Source organism: Erithacus rubecula, assembly GCF_903797595.1.
Source record: "Erithacus rubecula genome assembly, chromosome: 1".
Taxonomy (NCBI): Eukaryota; Metazoa; Chordata; class Aves; order Passeriformes; family Muscicapidae; genus Erithacus; species Erithacus rubecula.
In genome coordinates this window covers 40,274,006-40,291,630 of record NC_136658.1, presented here as the reverse complement: position 1 = coordinate 40,291,630, position 17,625 = coordinate 40,274,006, and the positions used below count along the sequence as shown (strand labels likewise).

At 36.8% G+C, this 17,625-nt stretch overlaps 1 protein-coding gene across 5 annotated transcripts; it reads left to right on the top strand.

The window, feature by feature from the left end:
- Positions 1-113: 113 nt before the first annotated feature.
- KBTBD3 (kelch repeat and BTB domain containing 3) lies at positions 114-16,949 on the top strand. Of its 5 annotated transcripts, none has more exons than XM_079300035.1 (5): positions 627-1,115; positions 5,288-5,472; positions 6,980-7,112; positions 8,387-8,628; positions 11,379-16,949. In XM_079300035.1, exons 4-5 carry the CDS (start codon positions 8,405-8,407, stop codon positions 12,997-12,999), a joined length of 1,845 nt encoding a protein of 614 aa, XP_079156161.1. In that variant the 5' UTR covers positions 627-1,115; positions 5,288-5,472; positions 6,980-7,112; positions 8,387-8,404; the 3' UTR covers positions 13,000-16,949. The 5 variants fall into 5 exon arrangements, with proteins under 5 accessions (XP_079156160.1, XP_079156162.1, XP_079156161.1 ...); XM_079300033.1 differs by having other exon boundaries at positions 6,980-7,320; XM_079300034.1 differs by lacking the exons at positions 627-1,115; positions 5,288-5,472 and adding an exon at positions 114-338 and having other exon boundaries at positions 6,980-8,123.
- Positions 16,950-17,625: the final 676 nt, after the last annotated feature.

Here is a 17,625-nt window from a genome sequence, read left to right as displayed (position 1 = left end):
TCGGGCCCGGCGGGAGCCTATCGCCGTGCGGGAAGCACGGACAGCCCCGCATCCGAGAGCAGTAACCAATCCGATGCCAGAGCGCCCCGTGAGTGACAGCGGAATGCGCCAGGTAGCGACCTATCAGAAAAGGCGGTGCCTGCGGCGGAGCTGCACCCGCGGTGTCGTCAGAGGAACCCTCTCAGGGCCATGGGCGGGCTCTCACCTGGAGTGGCGGCCGGCGGAGCCATTCCGAGCGCAAGGAGCAGGAGAATGACGCCGGAAGGAGCCAATCTGCTGGCGTGGCTGCTGCGGAGGGAGGGCCAGACCGGTCGGTGAGCTGCGGGTGTTGGCTGCAGGTGGGTGCGCGCTGCTCGGAGGGAGCGCTCAGGGGGGACTGGCGCTTGGCTGCCTGCGGAGAGGCGGCAGTGGCGAGGAGCGCCGCATGCCGCGGCCGAGCCGCGCTGCGAGGGAAGGGGATTCCTTTGCCCCATCCCGCCCGTCCTGTCAGAATTATCCTCCCTTAGAATGAACGGGGCCGCCGCGGGGCGCATGCGCGGGCGCGGTGAGCATGCGCAGTCGGGGCGCTGGCGGCGCTGCCATCCCCCGGCGGGCGGGGCGGGGGTCATGGCGGCCGCTGCTGCCGGGCTGTGAGGCTGGCGGCGGCCGAAAGCCCGGCCATGGTACCAAGAACGTAGTTGCTCGCTAAATTCAGCCTCCCACGGCCCTGTGCGGCACAGGGAGGTGGTTGTGCCCTCGAGCGGGGAGGGAGGAGGTTCTTGGTGGCAGCGCGCCCCGCTGAGGACAGGGGATGCGCGGCCCGTCTGTGCCTTTGGCGCATCCCGCTGAGGTGTGGCCGGCAGCGCATCCCTCCTGCTGGAGAGCCGCCCGGGCCCCCGGCACGGCTGCCGCTGCGGGCTGGGCTCCGGCCGCCTTTTATTGACTATAAAGGGGAGCTGGTTGTCCCGAGAGCAGAGGCAGCGCGCTGCATCGCCCGAGCAGCGTTCTGGCTCCCAGGGATGTGTCCGAACAAAAGCCTCTTGTATCCCCTGCTCATTCTGTTAAGAGTTTCTATGGTTGTCAAAATCGGATTCCCATATGCACTCAAATATAGGTCATCTATAAATCCTCAAAAGGTAATAAATTTGCTTGCCCTTTGGTTCTGGAGCTGAGCCATGGCTGAAAAATTATTTAAAATTTACAACCCGTCTTTCTGTTGCTTGCCTTTAGAAATACTTACTTACACTACATCCGTCTTCTACTGACCATGTACATATGATGCAAAAATGCTGAAAATTGTATTATTGCAGGTATTTGTTACAATCCGTCTTTTTTGCTGTTGTTTAGCATTGCCAGCTCATTGTTAATATGGAAAACTGATGTTTCTACACGGGCAGAAGGCCTGTCTGTCTAGAATAAGTCTCAGTTATAGCTGAGTATAGATTGGTCTTCACAAAATAATTTAAACACAGCAGTTTAAAAAAAAAGCTTAATCAAAGAATCAGTTGGGCATTTGACTTACTTAAAAATATTATTCCTATTTTTGTTCATGATTTTGCAAAGCAAGGAATAGCATTATCTTATGCATTGTCCAAACCCATAGACAAAGTTAACTGGCAGCAGAGGAGGATTTAACAGAGTCAAGAAAAAATCCCAGGAAAATGCTCTTCACCAATATCAAACTGTAGCTGAGGCTTACATTTCAAACTTTGTCTTCTGTATACTTTGAAGAACTTGTGGCCTTTTGTATATTTAGTTACTTATAGGTGATAATACTAATGGATTGTGGATCTTACCTAGTTCCAAAAAATCCTTCTGGTTTGGCTTGTTTGGCCTTTGATAGATTTGGGTTGTCCATGCTCTCTACTTAACAGATTTAAACATGTAGAACTTTTTTTCACTAGTGGATTGTTTTTTTTTTTTTTTAATGAGCTTCCTGCAGAAATGTAAACTGAAGCTCAAGATACATTGAATAGTGTGTAATATAATTATGGATGTATTCAATATAAACCCACATCTTTATTTTAAACATCTTATTATAATAAGATATGCTAAGTTATTCTCTAATGATGCTCAATATTGCATGCATGTTTTGAAAAAAACCACATTTTATTCACATGCAAAAGTGACAGACTACAGAAGTCGTTAAAAGTTGACATTTTCTTTTACTGAATTTGCAGTTATTGGAAGTACAGTATGTCATTTTAGTTCCATTTTTTTCTGAAAATTAAAATTACAGTTCATCTTTTTTTTTTTTGACTAAGAAAATAATTTGCAAAATAACTTGGTGAATTGAAAAAAAATAATTTTAGCATAAATCCTGCCAGTTTTACTTCTTTTAAGTGATTACTGCTTTATCTTAATGGGTTCATGTGTTTGTCAGGGAGCATGCATTTAATGATCCCTGCTTGCAGAGTGGGAATCTTCCACTTTTGGAATGATTCCAGGAATTAGTGCAATTTCCTTACTTCCAATTGGGTTTTTTAATCATGTTGATTTTTTTTATCACTGCTAAAGAACACATAGCTTTGAAGTCTGTGTCACCTTTCAATCTGAGAATACTATCTCAACATTTATTATTGATAAATGTCATTTTTTGTGGATTAAATGTCTCAAAATGTCCTTTGCATTTTTCGCTTGTCCTAAAATGATTGACTGAATATTATTTTTCTTTGAAGTTCAGTTATTTGTCAAAAACCTATGAGACTCAGTTGCATTGAAATTTACAGGCAGGAACTTGCAATTCTCTTAGTATTTTCAGTCTTGGGCAATCAGTGGCAATCAACACATTAATGGAACATAAAAGCACAGAATTTGTACTCAGTATTTATAATCTAATTACATTTTAAACCACTATTGTCTTTTCAGTCAGCAATTAGAAGTGTCACCAAATCCTACAGATACTTGTTCCTCATACTCACCTTAGTGAATATTGAATTAGATGTGTAGTGTAGGGTGGCGTTTTTAAAACTTACTAACAAGTCATTAATTTCTCTCCTTTTGAATGGACAAGGAATGAAAATAGCAAATCATCTTGATGGATATACAGTTGACTCAATAATATAATACTTTTAATACTAGATCTTAGAATGGTGATCTTGACCTTTTCAAAAAGTATATTAATGCACAGTTAAATTTTGTATGAAAAAAACCCTGAAAGTTCTTAGGGAAATGGATACAATTTCTTCATCTTCATTGTGCTTAATTCTTTCATCCTAGGTACACAAAATGTTCTGTTAAATACCAGCTCTTAGATTTCCCTTTTTTAAAATCCTGCTCCCTAGCAAGACATACTATCCAAGCTGAGATAAGGCCATGTAATAAACGTAATATTCCATTGAAGAACAATTAATTTCTCATAATGAAGTACAAATATTTAATTTTTTTTTAATTGATGAGTGCTTTAGCACAGCTGTGTTGTACTTTCTGGTAAAAGCAGAATAGATGGTTTTGCAATTGTTTGTAAATAATAAAGTACCAAGTCAGGGTTGAATTTGAACTGGTTTTACCAGCTGTGTTGGAAGAGGAGAGAGCATCTACCTGCACAATGTTATTTGAAATTTCTGAATGGCCACTGCCTTGTGCTCGGAACAGTCTTGAGCCTCAGTCCCCATTCCAAGGGTTTGGTCCTGTTTATTGTCAGGCAGGCACAGCACAAGCTGAGCTATTTGTGATTCTTATGTGTGTTTAGTACTTCCACAAAACAGATTTCCCTAGGCTATTTCAAAGTCACACATATTTTTATGTATATTTTTACCTCACTGTTGTAAAGGGATAAAGCAGTTTGGTGTCAGGCTTTGCCACTTTGTTTCTGGACCCTCATCTGGGTGTTCATGCCTTCACTGTTATTACACATCCTCTCCCTAGTTTGATATAGTTTCCTTGGTTATTCACTAAGAAATAATTGCACATCTTCCACCATTCTCAACTTCATTAGGATATTTAAACTTCTCTAATCATTTTATTTATCAGTCGTAGCAGCTAAGGGTATTTGGACTGTTAGTTTAGCAAAATCTTTTCAACAGAAGTGTTTATTAATCTATGTACATTATGTGAGTATGTTCTGATCAGGATCCTGTTCTGGCAGGAACTACAACAGATTCTGCACAAACAAAAGTTCGTCTCTGCTTAAAGGTCACTTCACAGTTATGTTTGCTTTGCTCTTTCAGATCTGGTGGAATGGAAATGAAAATCATTTCTAGGAGGTGTACTGCAGTGGTTATGATTTTAGTGTATGCCTGTATGTTCTGGAAATGTCTGTCCTGGATGTTTTTGGTCTCCTTTATGAGTTTAATAATATACTGTGTTTATAGTCTCCAAGTATAATATCTAGTATTCAGCATATATCCAGGTTATTAAATTCATAGTCTAAAGGTCATTTGGACTTTCCAAAGGAAAAGTATAAGAAAATAAATTAAATATTTCAGTGTTTTCTAGGAATCGAATTATAACAACACTTAAGAAGGATTAGTAACTCAACCACAATCATAAATATGTTACATTCTCCATTTATCTTTGGAAAGGGAGCATTAGTATTGGTGAAGTGAAATGTTCCATTAGAAATCCAGTGAGGTTTTGGCAGCTGTTTACGTGGAATTAAGGTCAGTTAAGCACTTTCTCGTAGCTTCTAAACAATGCTGAGATACTAAGGGGAATGTGTGTATATCTAATATTTGGATTCTTATCAGAGTTCTCAGTGTGATTACCTGGCATTATATCTGTCACTTGGGAAAAGGACAGTGTTAAAACTGGCAAAGGGTTTTAATTGTAGGTGATCCCTTACAGCCTTTCCAACCCAAACCAGTATGTTTCTACAACAGAGGGGCTCATAAACAGCACAGCTGATGAGGTCTGGGTGCTTGCTACCCAGATTTTGTGACAGATCGTCAGAGTGCTCTTACCCTCAGAGCTCCCAGGTGGTCCCTTATTTCATCCACTGTAATGGCCAAAAGTAGCTTGCTATCCCTGCTGGCTGCTCTGTGGCCCTGCACAGATTGGCCACTGCTTGCCACTTGACTGTCAGGCATGCAGAACGGCCTGGCCCCTCAACTGGACACCTGGACAGGTAGTTTGAGAGGTACATATATGTCCCCCACTCCTGTTACATGAGGTTGACCTGATACATGAGGTTGTATCAGTTTTCACTGTGTCAGCCAACTGGCTTTGTGTTTGAGGTGTCTTACAGTTAAAATAAGCCAGGGCAATTGTTTAACTTTTAACTTTAGGGGAGTTTAGTTTTGGAATAGTTTTCGTCTGCCTTTATCAACTGCCACTTTGTTATTTCTTGTTTTTTTTTTTTTTTTTTCAGAAAAGCAGTCTAATAGCTAATGGGGCATTTATCAGTGTAAGATTGTAAAGGTCCAGTGTGTGAGCAGGAAAGCTTTGTCAAGTGGTGAGAGATTGGATCGTGTACAGCAGTACTTGTGTCATGTTCCAGGAGAGGCTGCAAGGCTGGTTGCTGAACAGCACACAGACATGTCTTAAAAAGCAAGAGTAAGAGATCCCAACTCTAATGGCCATTTACTGCAGCTTGTTCTTGGTAATCCTCATGACGACAGGCTTTGTAATTGGAATCCTGTGGGAGTCTATGGGGCAAATAAAAGGAGAGGTGTTCCCCAGCATTCCTGAGCTGCAGACCTCTTCAGCATATATCTGCACCCCCTATGTTTCTTACCCTTTTTCCAGAGATGATCAAATATTTATAAAAAAACATACTGATTAATTAATATGGCTTTGTGGAAGAATGCATGAAACAATTATAAATGCCTTGTTTAACATACCGAGTTTTAGCTGAGCTGTTAAGAGAGTTTGGAGGGCTCTAAAATCATCAACAGATTCAGTGAAGTGGTACATTAATACCAAAATTATAAAATGAGTCAGGAATTGGCTACAAGACACCTGAAAATTGAATTTTTTTAATATGCTTTTTTTTTTTTAATGGAGAGAAGGGTGAATTGGGCTGTCATTGCACAGTATTCATTACTACATTCCTTACTCATGGGCAAAAACAGTAAAGATACACTGCTAAATTTTGCTTTTAAGGAAATAATTACATACTGCAATTAGAGATTACGATTAGGATGCACTAGATGACTTGCAAATTGGACTAGTGTGACAGTGATGAGATCTGAACCACAATGTACAAGAAATCTTGTATCAGTGAAAGAAATTTTGGATCAAACTGGAGTAAAGAAAAAACTGCAAGAAATAATAAGGAAAACCAGAAACTCAGCCTTATAATGACCTTGGAAATTTTGACAATTATTCAGTCTAATAAAAGTTGAGAGAGGGTATCAACGCTCTTGATAATTGTAAGAGTGAATAAATATATAAAGGAAAAAAAAGTCAAATAACAATTTTAACAGAAGAACAAATATATCTAAGCATTAATAAATTGATTATGTAATTAAGAGGTTTACAGTCTCTACACCAATGGAATAGAATTTTTGTGCTAATAGTGTGGTAGAAGAAAACTTTCTGAAACATCGATTGCTTGTATGAAAGTGATCATATGATGTCTTGTCTAAAACAGCATACTGGACTGGATTACAGTAGAAGTTTCCATGTTCATAATATAAATGTGAACATTACTGAAATTGGTAATTTTATCTACAGAAAGCACATTGTAGGTTGGAGCTTGCTATAGAAATTACATGTAAGTGGAGAATAATGTCCAGTATCTATTGTCAGTTCCAGAATTTTGCAGAAAGGTTTACATTTCTTTTAGAAGACATGTTATTTTACATGATGCCAAATAAACTTTGAAATTCACATACTTTTTAAAAAAAGGTTTCTTTCAAATGTAGCAAACTAATGTTATTGAAGCAATTCTGCTTTTGAAGATTCAGCATTTTGAGGAGCAGGCTTTTAAATTAATAAGAAAAGGGTATTCTAGAGAATTCTGACATATGAAAAAGTTTTATGATTTATAGAAGTTGGGGTTTATGAGGCCATACATTATCAGAATAAATGGTGGTCTTGTTCTTCTGTATTTTCCTAGTTCCTCAGGCTTAGAATGGAAAGAGTGAATACGTTGAGATTGTCTGGCCATGGGAAGGAGAAGATGCCTGCTCCAAGGGTGCCAGTGCTGGCAGCAAGATCACTGGATCTCTTCTCTTCCAGGAGACATGGAGGTCTATTTGTGGTTGGAGCTACCTGACTAGATAAACTATAGATCAGTCTGCTGTGAAAGTACCTCACATGAAGAAGACTGCTTGATGGTTTAGTTTGCTCTGAATATATCGTGTTATTAGATGAGCCTTTGCACAAAATGAAAAACTAAAATCAGCATTTTCTTGTTTCTGGGTTTTGTTTAGATTTTTTTGTCTCCTGTCAATTCAGGTGGGCCATTACCTGTTGCAGATTTTGGAATTGTGGAAGCAAAATCCTGGAATAAAAAATGAAATGTTTCTTTAAGGTTTAAAATAGGCAGTTCAGATTTGGAGTAAGGGCAGTTTATGCATCTGCAATATATAAATAGCTCTTTAAATAGGTGTAAATAAAATATACTCATGTTTAAAGTTTCTTTATGTTGACAAAGTAGAATAAAATATTTTTGTTGTAAAAAACAGTTAAAACCAATTTACCATAGAAAAAACACACTTCAGTGTAGGGATTTTCACCAGAAAAAACAAACTCGTCTGCTGAAAGGGAGATGGTCTTAAATGTGTTCTAAAGCCAGTTAATTTACACCACTGTAAGTGAAACTCAGAGTGGGCAAGCATAAAGGTTCCCAACAAGACCAGAGGTACATGACTAAATCAGTTTAAATTGACTAATCACCTAAAGGTGTACTGTCACCAAACTGTTCCTAAGAGACCCTATTTGGTGAGCCCCAGCAATTCCATTACTCAGCCAGGCTGTTGGTGTTGTCTGTATTCCATTACTGCAGTCCACAGTGGGGATCCCCTTAGGATGCAGTATAATAACCTGTGTCTCCCTTTCACTACAAGGTGTAGAGTGATCAGCCTTTTGGAATGTAAAATATGTAACGAAGTTTTCTTTTTCCATCTTAATTTTGTATAAAATTGTAAGAATTTTGGTTTTTTTGAGGGTAAGCCTAGGACTAGTCTTTCTCTTAAATGACAGTTTAAACACACTCCTTGATGTGTTTCCTGTGGACTTTACTGAAAAATTACCTACAGGTGGGTATTGTCTGTAGAATTGTTCTCTGATGTATGGCAGATAATTTACTTTTCAAAATTCACAGTATGAATATATTTTACAAAGTAATAATATTATCAAATTCAATATAAAAGTCACTTTTAACAAATTTTTAACTGTGCATATGATTTACAAACTAAATTCAATGTGGGAACTTCTTTGTTTGTTTTATGGTGTATTGATTTTATTTTGATTTTTTTAAATAATAAGACTGTAGAATCATTTACTTATTTTTCCATTTCAGGAATAGATTGAAGAAAAGATGGCAAATCAACGGGATTACATTAGCAGACCTATTTGCAATGGAATTTCTGTTCCTGAAAATAAAATCAATTCCTTAGTGGCTGAAGGTCATGGACAACAAATTCTAAAAGTACTACAAAAGTTCAGAGAACAAAATACATTTTTTGATTTTAATATTCTTGTGAAAGATGAAATAATTCCCTGTCATCGTTGTGTACTGGCAGCATGCAGTGATTTTTTCAGGTAAACCTAATTTTGGCATGAGTTTGCAGAAAATATATTTTAAATTCTCTGGGAGGGAGGGAAGGAATAGAAATTTTTTAAAAAGTTAAAAGAATTATCACAATTTGCATATATCTGCAGAGTTTTGAGCAAAGCATTCAAACATCGTTTTAAGGGTATTCCAGATACAGCTCTTTGTATTTTCAAAAAGCCAATGAGAACTCTATGAATCAGATTCTGATAGCAGTCAAAACTCTGAAATACAAATTTCAAATCATAAATGTGTGGTTCTGCTGTTAGGTTGAACTGACAAAAGTTATGTATGTTTAAGAGTTACCTGTTGCCCATACCAGTACTTGAAGGACTGCAAGGATATTGTTTGACTTTTTTGCATGATAGTTTATGTACTTTGACATATTTATATTGTGAAATATAACAGATTGATTGCAAATACATCTTGTACTGAGCAATTGTGGATAAATTTTACGTAACTTTGGAATGGAACTGTTTTTTTTTTTTGTGGTCAGTATAGTGGAGATCATCTTGAGAGGACTTAAACAGATATGCATACTTTTCTTAACCTACAGATTTCAGCCTTTCAGCTGGAATGCATCTTCCTTCTTGTGCTTAAAGCTATGTATTCTTAAGGGACAGCCTTCACTCACATACAGTATATTATATTATAAAGAAGCTTTGTTAACATTTTTATTAGAAAGATTCAAACTTGCAGTTCCACACTGTGTTTCTGAATACAGTTTACTAAAAACAAAGCTAAAACTCTAACAATGAAAAAATGGACTCCTGGGAATGAGTTAATAGCCTTGATTCAGTTGCCCATACATAGGTGAGTGTTAGTTTCAAATGTCCTGGAACATCCCATGGTTTAAGTGAGTCTGCCATATATGACACAAAATAGTAGGTGTGTTCTAAGAATTACTGAAAAAAAGAAGAGATGTGGATGAAATGAGCACTTTATCCACTTTAGGAGCAGATTTGGTTTTTTTCTCTGACACACAGGACTACTTCATTTGTCTTTAACTGCTTGACAGCACCAAGATGATCTGGTAGAAAGAAATACTAGGATGAAATAGCTTCCAGTGGTAATTTTTAGAATGGAATTTAAGCACATGGAAACCCATGTGTCCTTCTCATTAGCTATAGACTCTGAGTTAAAATCTGCCAGGAGAGATCTCTCCCAGCTCCTAATGGTTGATACGGTAGATAATAGCAGCTATCAGATTCATAAGTTTTCTTGGAATGCAAGGACCATTTTTTTACTTGCAAGGAATAAAAAGTACCTAAGTCCACTATATACATTTTAAAATGGAACACCTTTTGTCTTCCTTGGCCTTTGGACTTCTCTTAGTTTTGGCTTCATTGTGTAAACCATGACATTTTGATCCTTCCTTGTTAGCTTTCAGAGTCAAAGCCTTTTCCTACATTGCTCTTCTTCTACTGGTATTGTTCAGTTGCTATTTTACTCCCTAATTAGAGATTTCATAGCTCATGGGTTAATGCAGAAAGGATTATAAGGGTCACCACTTAGTATGCAACGAGTTCTTTGAGACACAGGTGTTTTATTGAAATACTATGTTCTTGTTCGGGAAGTCAGGCAAGTTTCTGCTTTACATGATGTTCATGTCCTAAAGAGTATGTGCTGTACACAGTGATTTTTTTTTCCTCTTTGGCTTCAGAAAAGGATGGGATTCTAAAAAATTCCCATACAACAGAGATACTTAGTGTATAACGGAACTGTGATATAAAAGAACACTTTTTCTAAATATGAATTGACCATCATATATTAATATCCAAATTCTCTACTTTGTATTTGATGATTTATTTGACTCTTCCTTCACTATTATCTTGTGTCATATTCAGAAGCCACTGCTATCCTAGATTGAGGTTTAGGCTCTGAGAGGGCAGGGCAAGGGATTTTGCAGCACTGTTCTCTTGCCAGCACTTACCTGCTTGTAAAACTTTAATTATTTTATCTTGTTAGATTGTGCAAAAGAGTTAAATGTTATTACATACTTAGAATAAAGCAGTTAAAGTTGTAATAAAATTTCCACAAATCTCCTGATCAATAGTCATTCCACAGTTTCAGCTGTCATCTTTGTATTCAGTCACAATCTACTTTCTGCACAGTTTCATTGTGTCAGGCAATCATATGTCAAAACCTCCCTTTTTTCTCTGACATTGGCCTGTATGCATACATCTCTCTGTCAACTCTAAATCAAGAATTAAGTTTCCTTGTGTTTTTTCTCCTCATTTACCCCTCACATACTTTTATTTCTGAGGACTACACCCATCACCTGTCTGGCCATTTGCTCAGACTGCCATTTTTTTTTCACATAATTTTATGTATTCATCCACATTGCATGACCTAAGTCATGGAGCCTTTTTTACTGTGTATTTTTTAAATCAGCCTTCCTTTCCTAAAGTTGAAACTGATGCTGTCCTGGCACTTTCACATTTTATCTCACATTGAGAGCTGGAGACTTCATCACTGTTTGTGAAAATCCATACAAAACACAGGTGCTGCTATGCTTTTGTTAAGCCATCACTTTGAATATGCTCTTATCATCAATCACTTTTTTTTCTTCAAACACACCAAATAAATTCACTGTTCACATAAGAACTTCCATATTTTATACCTATTTTAGACCAGCCCACATTACTACATGCCCCTGATTGTCTCCTTCCACATCAGTGTTCTTGTCTGTTTGCTAAATCTTTAATGTGTGTGTATATCTTCTGTATTCTATTCACAGAGCCATGTTTGAAGTTAATATGAAAGAACGAGATGATGGCAATGTTACTATTAGTAACCTATCACCCAAGGCAGTGAAAGCTTTTCTTGATTATGCTTACACAGGAAAAACGGAGATAACCAATGATAATGTGGAAATGCTCTTCCAACTGTCATCATTTCTTCAAGTTTCACTCCTTTCCAAAGCTTGCAGTGACTTCCTAATAAAAAGTATTGATCTTGTGAATTGCTTACAGTTGCTTTCTCTATCAGAAAGTTATGGGTCTGTTCGTTTGTTTGATCATGCTCTAGATTTTGTACAACACCATTTTTCATTGCTGCTCAGATCGAGTGATTTCTTGGAGATGAATTTTGAGATATTACAAAAATGTCTTGAGGCTGATGAACTAAATGTCCCTGAGGAAGAATCAGTGTTGAAAGCTGTTCTCCAATGGACCAAACACAACTTAGAAACACGGCAGAAATATCTGCCTATTTTGATTAAAAAAGTGAGATTGCACCAGTTACCTGAAAAGACTTTGCAGGACTTTTTACATTCTGAAGAACACTTACTTAAGAGTGCTGATTGCTCAGTAATAATCAATGATGCAGTTAAAAGTGTGCAGAACTTCAGTGGATTGTTTCCAGATGCACGTCCTTCAACAACAGAAAAATATATATTTGTTCATAAAACTGATGAAGATGGAGAAAACAGACATACATTCTGCTACAACATCAAAACAGATAAATGGAAAGAACTACCACATACGCACATGATTGATCTACCAGGGTCAAGTTTGTCTAGCTATGGAGAAAAAATATTTATAACTGGAGGATGCAAGGGGAATTGTTATAGGACTGTCAGGCTCCATATTGCTGAACCGTTTCATGATGCCACTGACCAAACCTGGTGCTACTGTCCAGTCAGCAATGAATTCTCCATAGTGTCAGCTATGAAAAAACCGAGGACAATGCACACATCTGTTGTAACCTTAAATCAGCTCTTTGTAATAGGTGGAAAGACCAGAGGAGCACAAGAAACTCGGAGTCTTTTGGATGTAGAATCTTATAACCCTCTTTCCAAAGACTGGAAATCTGTAAGCCAGTTACCAAGAGGTATCTACTATCCAGAAGCAAGTGCATGCCAGAATATAATTTATGTCCTTGGCTCAGAAGTAGAGATTACTGATGCCTTTAATCCATCTCTTGACTGTTTCTTTAAGTACAATGCCATGACTGATCAGTGGTCTGAGCTTGTAGCAGAATTTGGGCAGTTTTTCCACGCAACTCTAATCAAAGCTGTTCCAGTGAACTGTACATTGTACATATGTGATCTCTCCACCTACAAGGTCTACAGTTTTTGCCCAGAAACCTGTGTTTGGAAAGGGGAAGGATCTTTTGAATGTGCTGGCTTTAATGCAGGGGCAGTTGGGACGGAAGACAAAATTTATATACTAGGTGGTGATTATGCTCCAGAAGAAATCACAGATGAAGTTCAAGTCTACCACAGTAGTAGGTCTGAGTGGGAAGAAGTTTCACCAATGCCAAGAGCCTTAACTGAGTTTTACTGTCAGGTCATTCAGTTTAATAAATACAGGGACCCCTGGTCACCGGTACTGACGATTTGCTCTGGAGAATTTTGAAACTCCCAAGTCAAAAGAGTCTATTTAAATGCACAAGCTGTAGAACAGTTTCTAAGTATTAGTTTACAGATGAAGAAATAGGTACTTGTTTGTTCAAATTTTCAGTTTAAATTAAATGCTGTAGGATTGCTTTTGGAAGAGCCCATTAAAATGTCATTCATGCTTGTCGTTATACAGACAGTATTACTTAATTTTATATATAACTCTTCTCTGTAATTACCAGAATATTTTTCAAAATTATATCAATTTTCCAAAAGGAGTATTCATGAGTAATTAGTTGTGTAATATGTGCCATTATTTCTGTAATATTCACAGTTGTCCCAATAGACAAATTACTAAATGAGGAAACTGACTGTGATACTGTTTTCCCTATGTAACTGAAGTTTAAAAGACATTTTCATTAGTGTTATAGATTTTCTATGTTCATAAACCTGCAAGAGGAATTCCTTGTCAGCTTTATCTTATCACAATGACCTTAGCAAGGACAAGAGCCAAAGTGACCTTCACAGTATTAAAACCAGGTATCTAACTTGAAGAGACTGATAATTCCTGTCATCTTACTTCAGGCTCTTCAGTTTTACCAGTTTTTCTCCATCCTTGTGCCTTAGTACTAGCTTTACTTTCTGTTCCCATCCCATTAATTCTGGCAAAGTAAACTTCCATAACATACTGCAGGGTAGGTAAGATTCTACACAATAGATGATTCATGCGGTATCTTTGCTGCTGTCATGTTGCTAACTAAAGAAAAAACACTTCAGGATATTTTCTAACAGAAGTCTTCCACCTCTGAAGTCTTCAGTGCTACCTACTAAGCAGTCACTAGACTGTTTATAGCAGCAAGCTGTAAAAAGAATCGTAGCTGTTCCTTCGGTTAACTATGGGAAAAGTTTGTATCTAGCAAATACAAAATCACGAAATTGCACCCCATCTTAAAAGTCAATAGTAAATAGTATTTCTGAGGTAAGAAATCATCTCTTATGGTTTCAATTAATTAAAACACTTTATCTTGAACTTCATAGTAATTTTAGATGTTAAAGTATTACACAGTAAACACTACACAATATATTGCTTGATAAACTTTTAAGTACTCAGCTATGATAATGTTAAAATTGTAATGGACTTTTAGTGCTAATATTAGTCTAGCCATAAGTTGTGAAGTAAATTTGATCTCATGCTTACAAAGTCAGTCCTCTTTCTTACAGGAGAACATTGAAATTAGCTGTTTCATAAATTAATTTGTAATCTTCACAGCCTGAGAATTTCCTTTCTTACCAGGTATCCAGGTAGGACAATGAGAGCCTTTATGTTCCATGTAAGTATTGTGAAAGCAGTAAGGTTGTCTTCTGCCAGACAGAATAATGGTTCTAAACATTTAATCACATCTTTTCAAACAGTTTAAATCATTAATAAAATTTACTGAGGCATCAGAGACATCTTTCATGTATTGAGACAACTGTGGTAAGTTCATTATCACATCACTACTGCATGTACTTTTTGCAAAACCCAAGCTGAATATTAATGCTTAAAGCTTAATATTGCCTAGAACATGCTTCTGTTTTGAACAGTAAACAATGGAAGGTTCTGATTCTGTGATTGATTCTGTAATTTGTTATCAGATACCTTTATAAAATTTAGGTAACATTCATCATAACCATTTTCTTAAGTATGTAAAATAAAATCATGTACATTTGGAGAACATGTTAATAGAGCAGGACCCTTCCACTCAGTAATTTCTGTATACTAATATGTGTGTCAGTTCTGTAGAAGTAAGTAGCTTGCTACAGTATTTCAGGCAACTTCCAAACTTATTTTGGATTTTTTTCATAATAGGTCTCCAAATCATATTTTAACTAAACGTAGCTTGGTAACCTTTACACTCACCTTACTGAAATGCAAGTATTTTTATATTGGGACACAATTACTTTTTGTTAGTGCAAAGCAAATGTATTGAGTAGAGAGAGGAAGAATACTATTCCTACTTACTGAAACAATAGGAAAAGACCAAACACATAGGAAAATGGTAGTTTTAGTTTTAATGAAGCTACTCAGGGCAGCGTAGAGACTTCATTAACTATTAGTTATTGCAACTTGTCACATCATTGGAATACAAGGCCCAATTCACCTTTGCTTGTGTATTTGTGTTTTATTCATACCTGAGTAATATGAGTATGCAATTTATGCATTGAGAAACATAACATATTATGCCCATAGTACATGGACATAAATAGCTATGCAAATTGGAAGAGACAGAGGTTTGCAAGAGTGTTTGAACTGCCACTGTCATGACCAAGTTGCTGGATCACATAAACAGCAAGCGAGTGAATCATTCAGGTGATGCTCTTTCCCCTAAGTTTTTCCCTACAGCAAATCTTTTTGGCACTCTTCCATCCAGCTACTTGCTGTCAGACTGGCGTCTGACATCAGACAGAGAATGACGTATGTGAAAAATTCCTCAGTGTAGACAGTGAAAACTGACTGAAGCTGAATTGGAAAAGAGACATGCTGCTTTAATATTTTACACTACATTTGTGCAGGAACTAATGGCAGTTCCCAGTTTGACAAATCATTCATGGGTTTCACAGGGAGTTGAGCTTTTACTCAGCGATCAGGAAATAATGTAGTAATGTCAGTTACTTTCTAGCATTGCTTACAGAAGAGTTACTGTGAAATGGTACTGATTTTCTGCAGTTAAGCTGGTAAACCTGTACTAAAGCTCTCACAGAAGGAAAAAGGATCATTTGCCACATTTCCACATACAAAGTATAAAATCTGTTAACAGAACTGAATGCAGAAGAAGCAGAAGCGTTAGGAAGTCATGGTTAAAAACAGGCTTTATGATAGAAGTTAAGGACCTATGTTCAAATCCCTGTGATTAACTGCTAAAGATGTGAGAAATCTCAGTGAACTACACAGAAGAATATGAATTACTTGCATTAATAACTGTTGTAGTCTGGATCAAACATTTTTCAGTCTACACAGCATTTATGGAACTAAAAAGTCACAAAATTAATGCAAAGTGAGTGTTTTAGTATCTTTTACGACTTTTCAAAGCTCTTTGAATTAAAGCTTTATGAAAAAGTACCTTCCTCTAAAAATAGTCAGTAACTAGATTAATGATTATGTATGTTCTCACTGAAACAGTGATGTTTAAACAACACAAAATGCATGTAAAATTATAATCTACTATTTGCACTTAAATAATGTAACCAAAATATTTCTAATAGTATTCTATTTTATGTCACAGAATACATTATAAGCATGACCAGTATAATATACACGAAGATAATATATATTGTATGTGGAATTTTAATATTGGCTAATCTTAATTTTAAAAGAATGCTATCAAAACATTATGGCACTTTGGTAATGTTATCATACTGGTTTAGTTGTTAAAATAAATACCACTTATTCAGGTGTTTTCTTGATTTTGTTTGCACAAATCTGATGATTATTATTTAAGGACTAATTAATTTGCTTTCTATATTCTTAATACATTTATAACAAGTCAGTTTACTGCTTGTTATAAATTCATTATATTCACAAAATGAAGTAGATTTTCTGGGTCCCATGTATTTAAGGGTATTACTCTGTGAAGAAAAGTTTACCTCTTCTGGTTAATATAGGGTAGTAGGTAAGGTATAGGCTATAGAATGTGCTGACTGCAGTTCCTAATGTGGAGATCAATTTTAGATGTTTCTGTTTGTAGGTGACCAACAGGAGGCAGCATAAGATCTATTTTAATTAAAACAGGCTGAAAACAGGGATGTATTTGACAATATTTATAGCTGAACATTATGCTCAATTTACTTTTTTCCTTCTAACACCCAGTAAAGCATAGAGAACAGTAACATTTTGCTGCTGCCTGGGCTCTGCTGATATGTGGAAAGTACAATACTACACGTTTGCTGAGATGTTAATTCTTTTGTGAAATAAAGCACTGAGCAACTGAATCCTTCTCGAGTATTTTTTTTTTTTCCTTTTTCCAGTGAGTTTCAAACTGCAAAGAATGTACAGTGTTTTTAATGCAGGTAATCTCTTGGGGGGTTTGTTTTTGTTTTCAATTGGAGAACATTTTGAATGCTATAACCAAGAATCCACTTAGCATGAATGAAACTGCTGTGAGGGGAGTTTATAATTATGCTTGGACCTTGTATTTGTGTATCCTTTGCATATTGAATTACTGTTCCCATGCTAATTTTAATTGTCTGCTGAAAAATTCTAAAGTTAACCATTGTAAAGTACTCATTGAAAATGTTATCATTTTTAAAAATTAGATCAGATTGATACACAGCGTTTTTTAACAGTTTAAGGGTTGCATATGATCGGGTGTTTATTTTTCCTGAAATGGACCTTCTACTCTAGTAGAAGTAGCTTTAAATAAAAGGAGATAAAAGCTATATAGTCTAAAATTTGCATGCCAAGGCTTGCATAAATGGCATCAATGCAAAGTTACAGAACCCAGTGTTGTCTTGTATTCTTCCAAAACTTAAGATTTTTTTACCCCTGAGACTCCTCTGTAGATAAATTAGAGTTACAGCATTACAAATGAACCTTCTAACACACCAAGGCCTTTGCCCCAAAAGCCCTTCAGCTAGCAAAAGCCTTTTGGAGGCATTTCAACAGCAT

Excerpts from the sequence above, each read along its gene's own strand:
- KBTBD3 (XM_079300036.1), top strand. The coding sequence starts at position 8,405 with ATGGCAAATCAACGGGATTACATTAGCAGACCTATTTGCAATGGAATT. Across the intron at positions 8,629-11,378 it reads GCATGCAGTGATTTTTTCAG|AGCCATGTTTGAAGTTAATA; the intron begins GTAAACCTAATT and ends TTCTATTCACAG.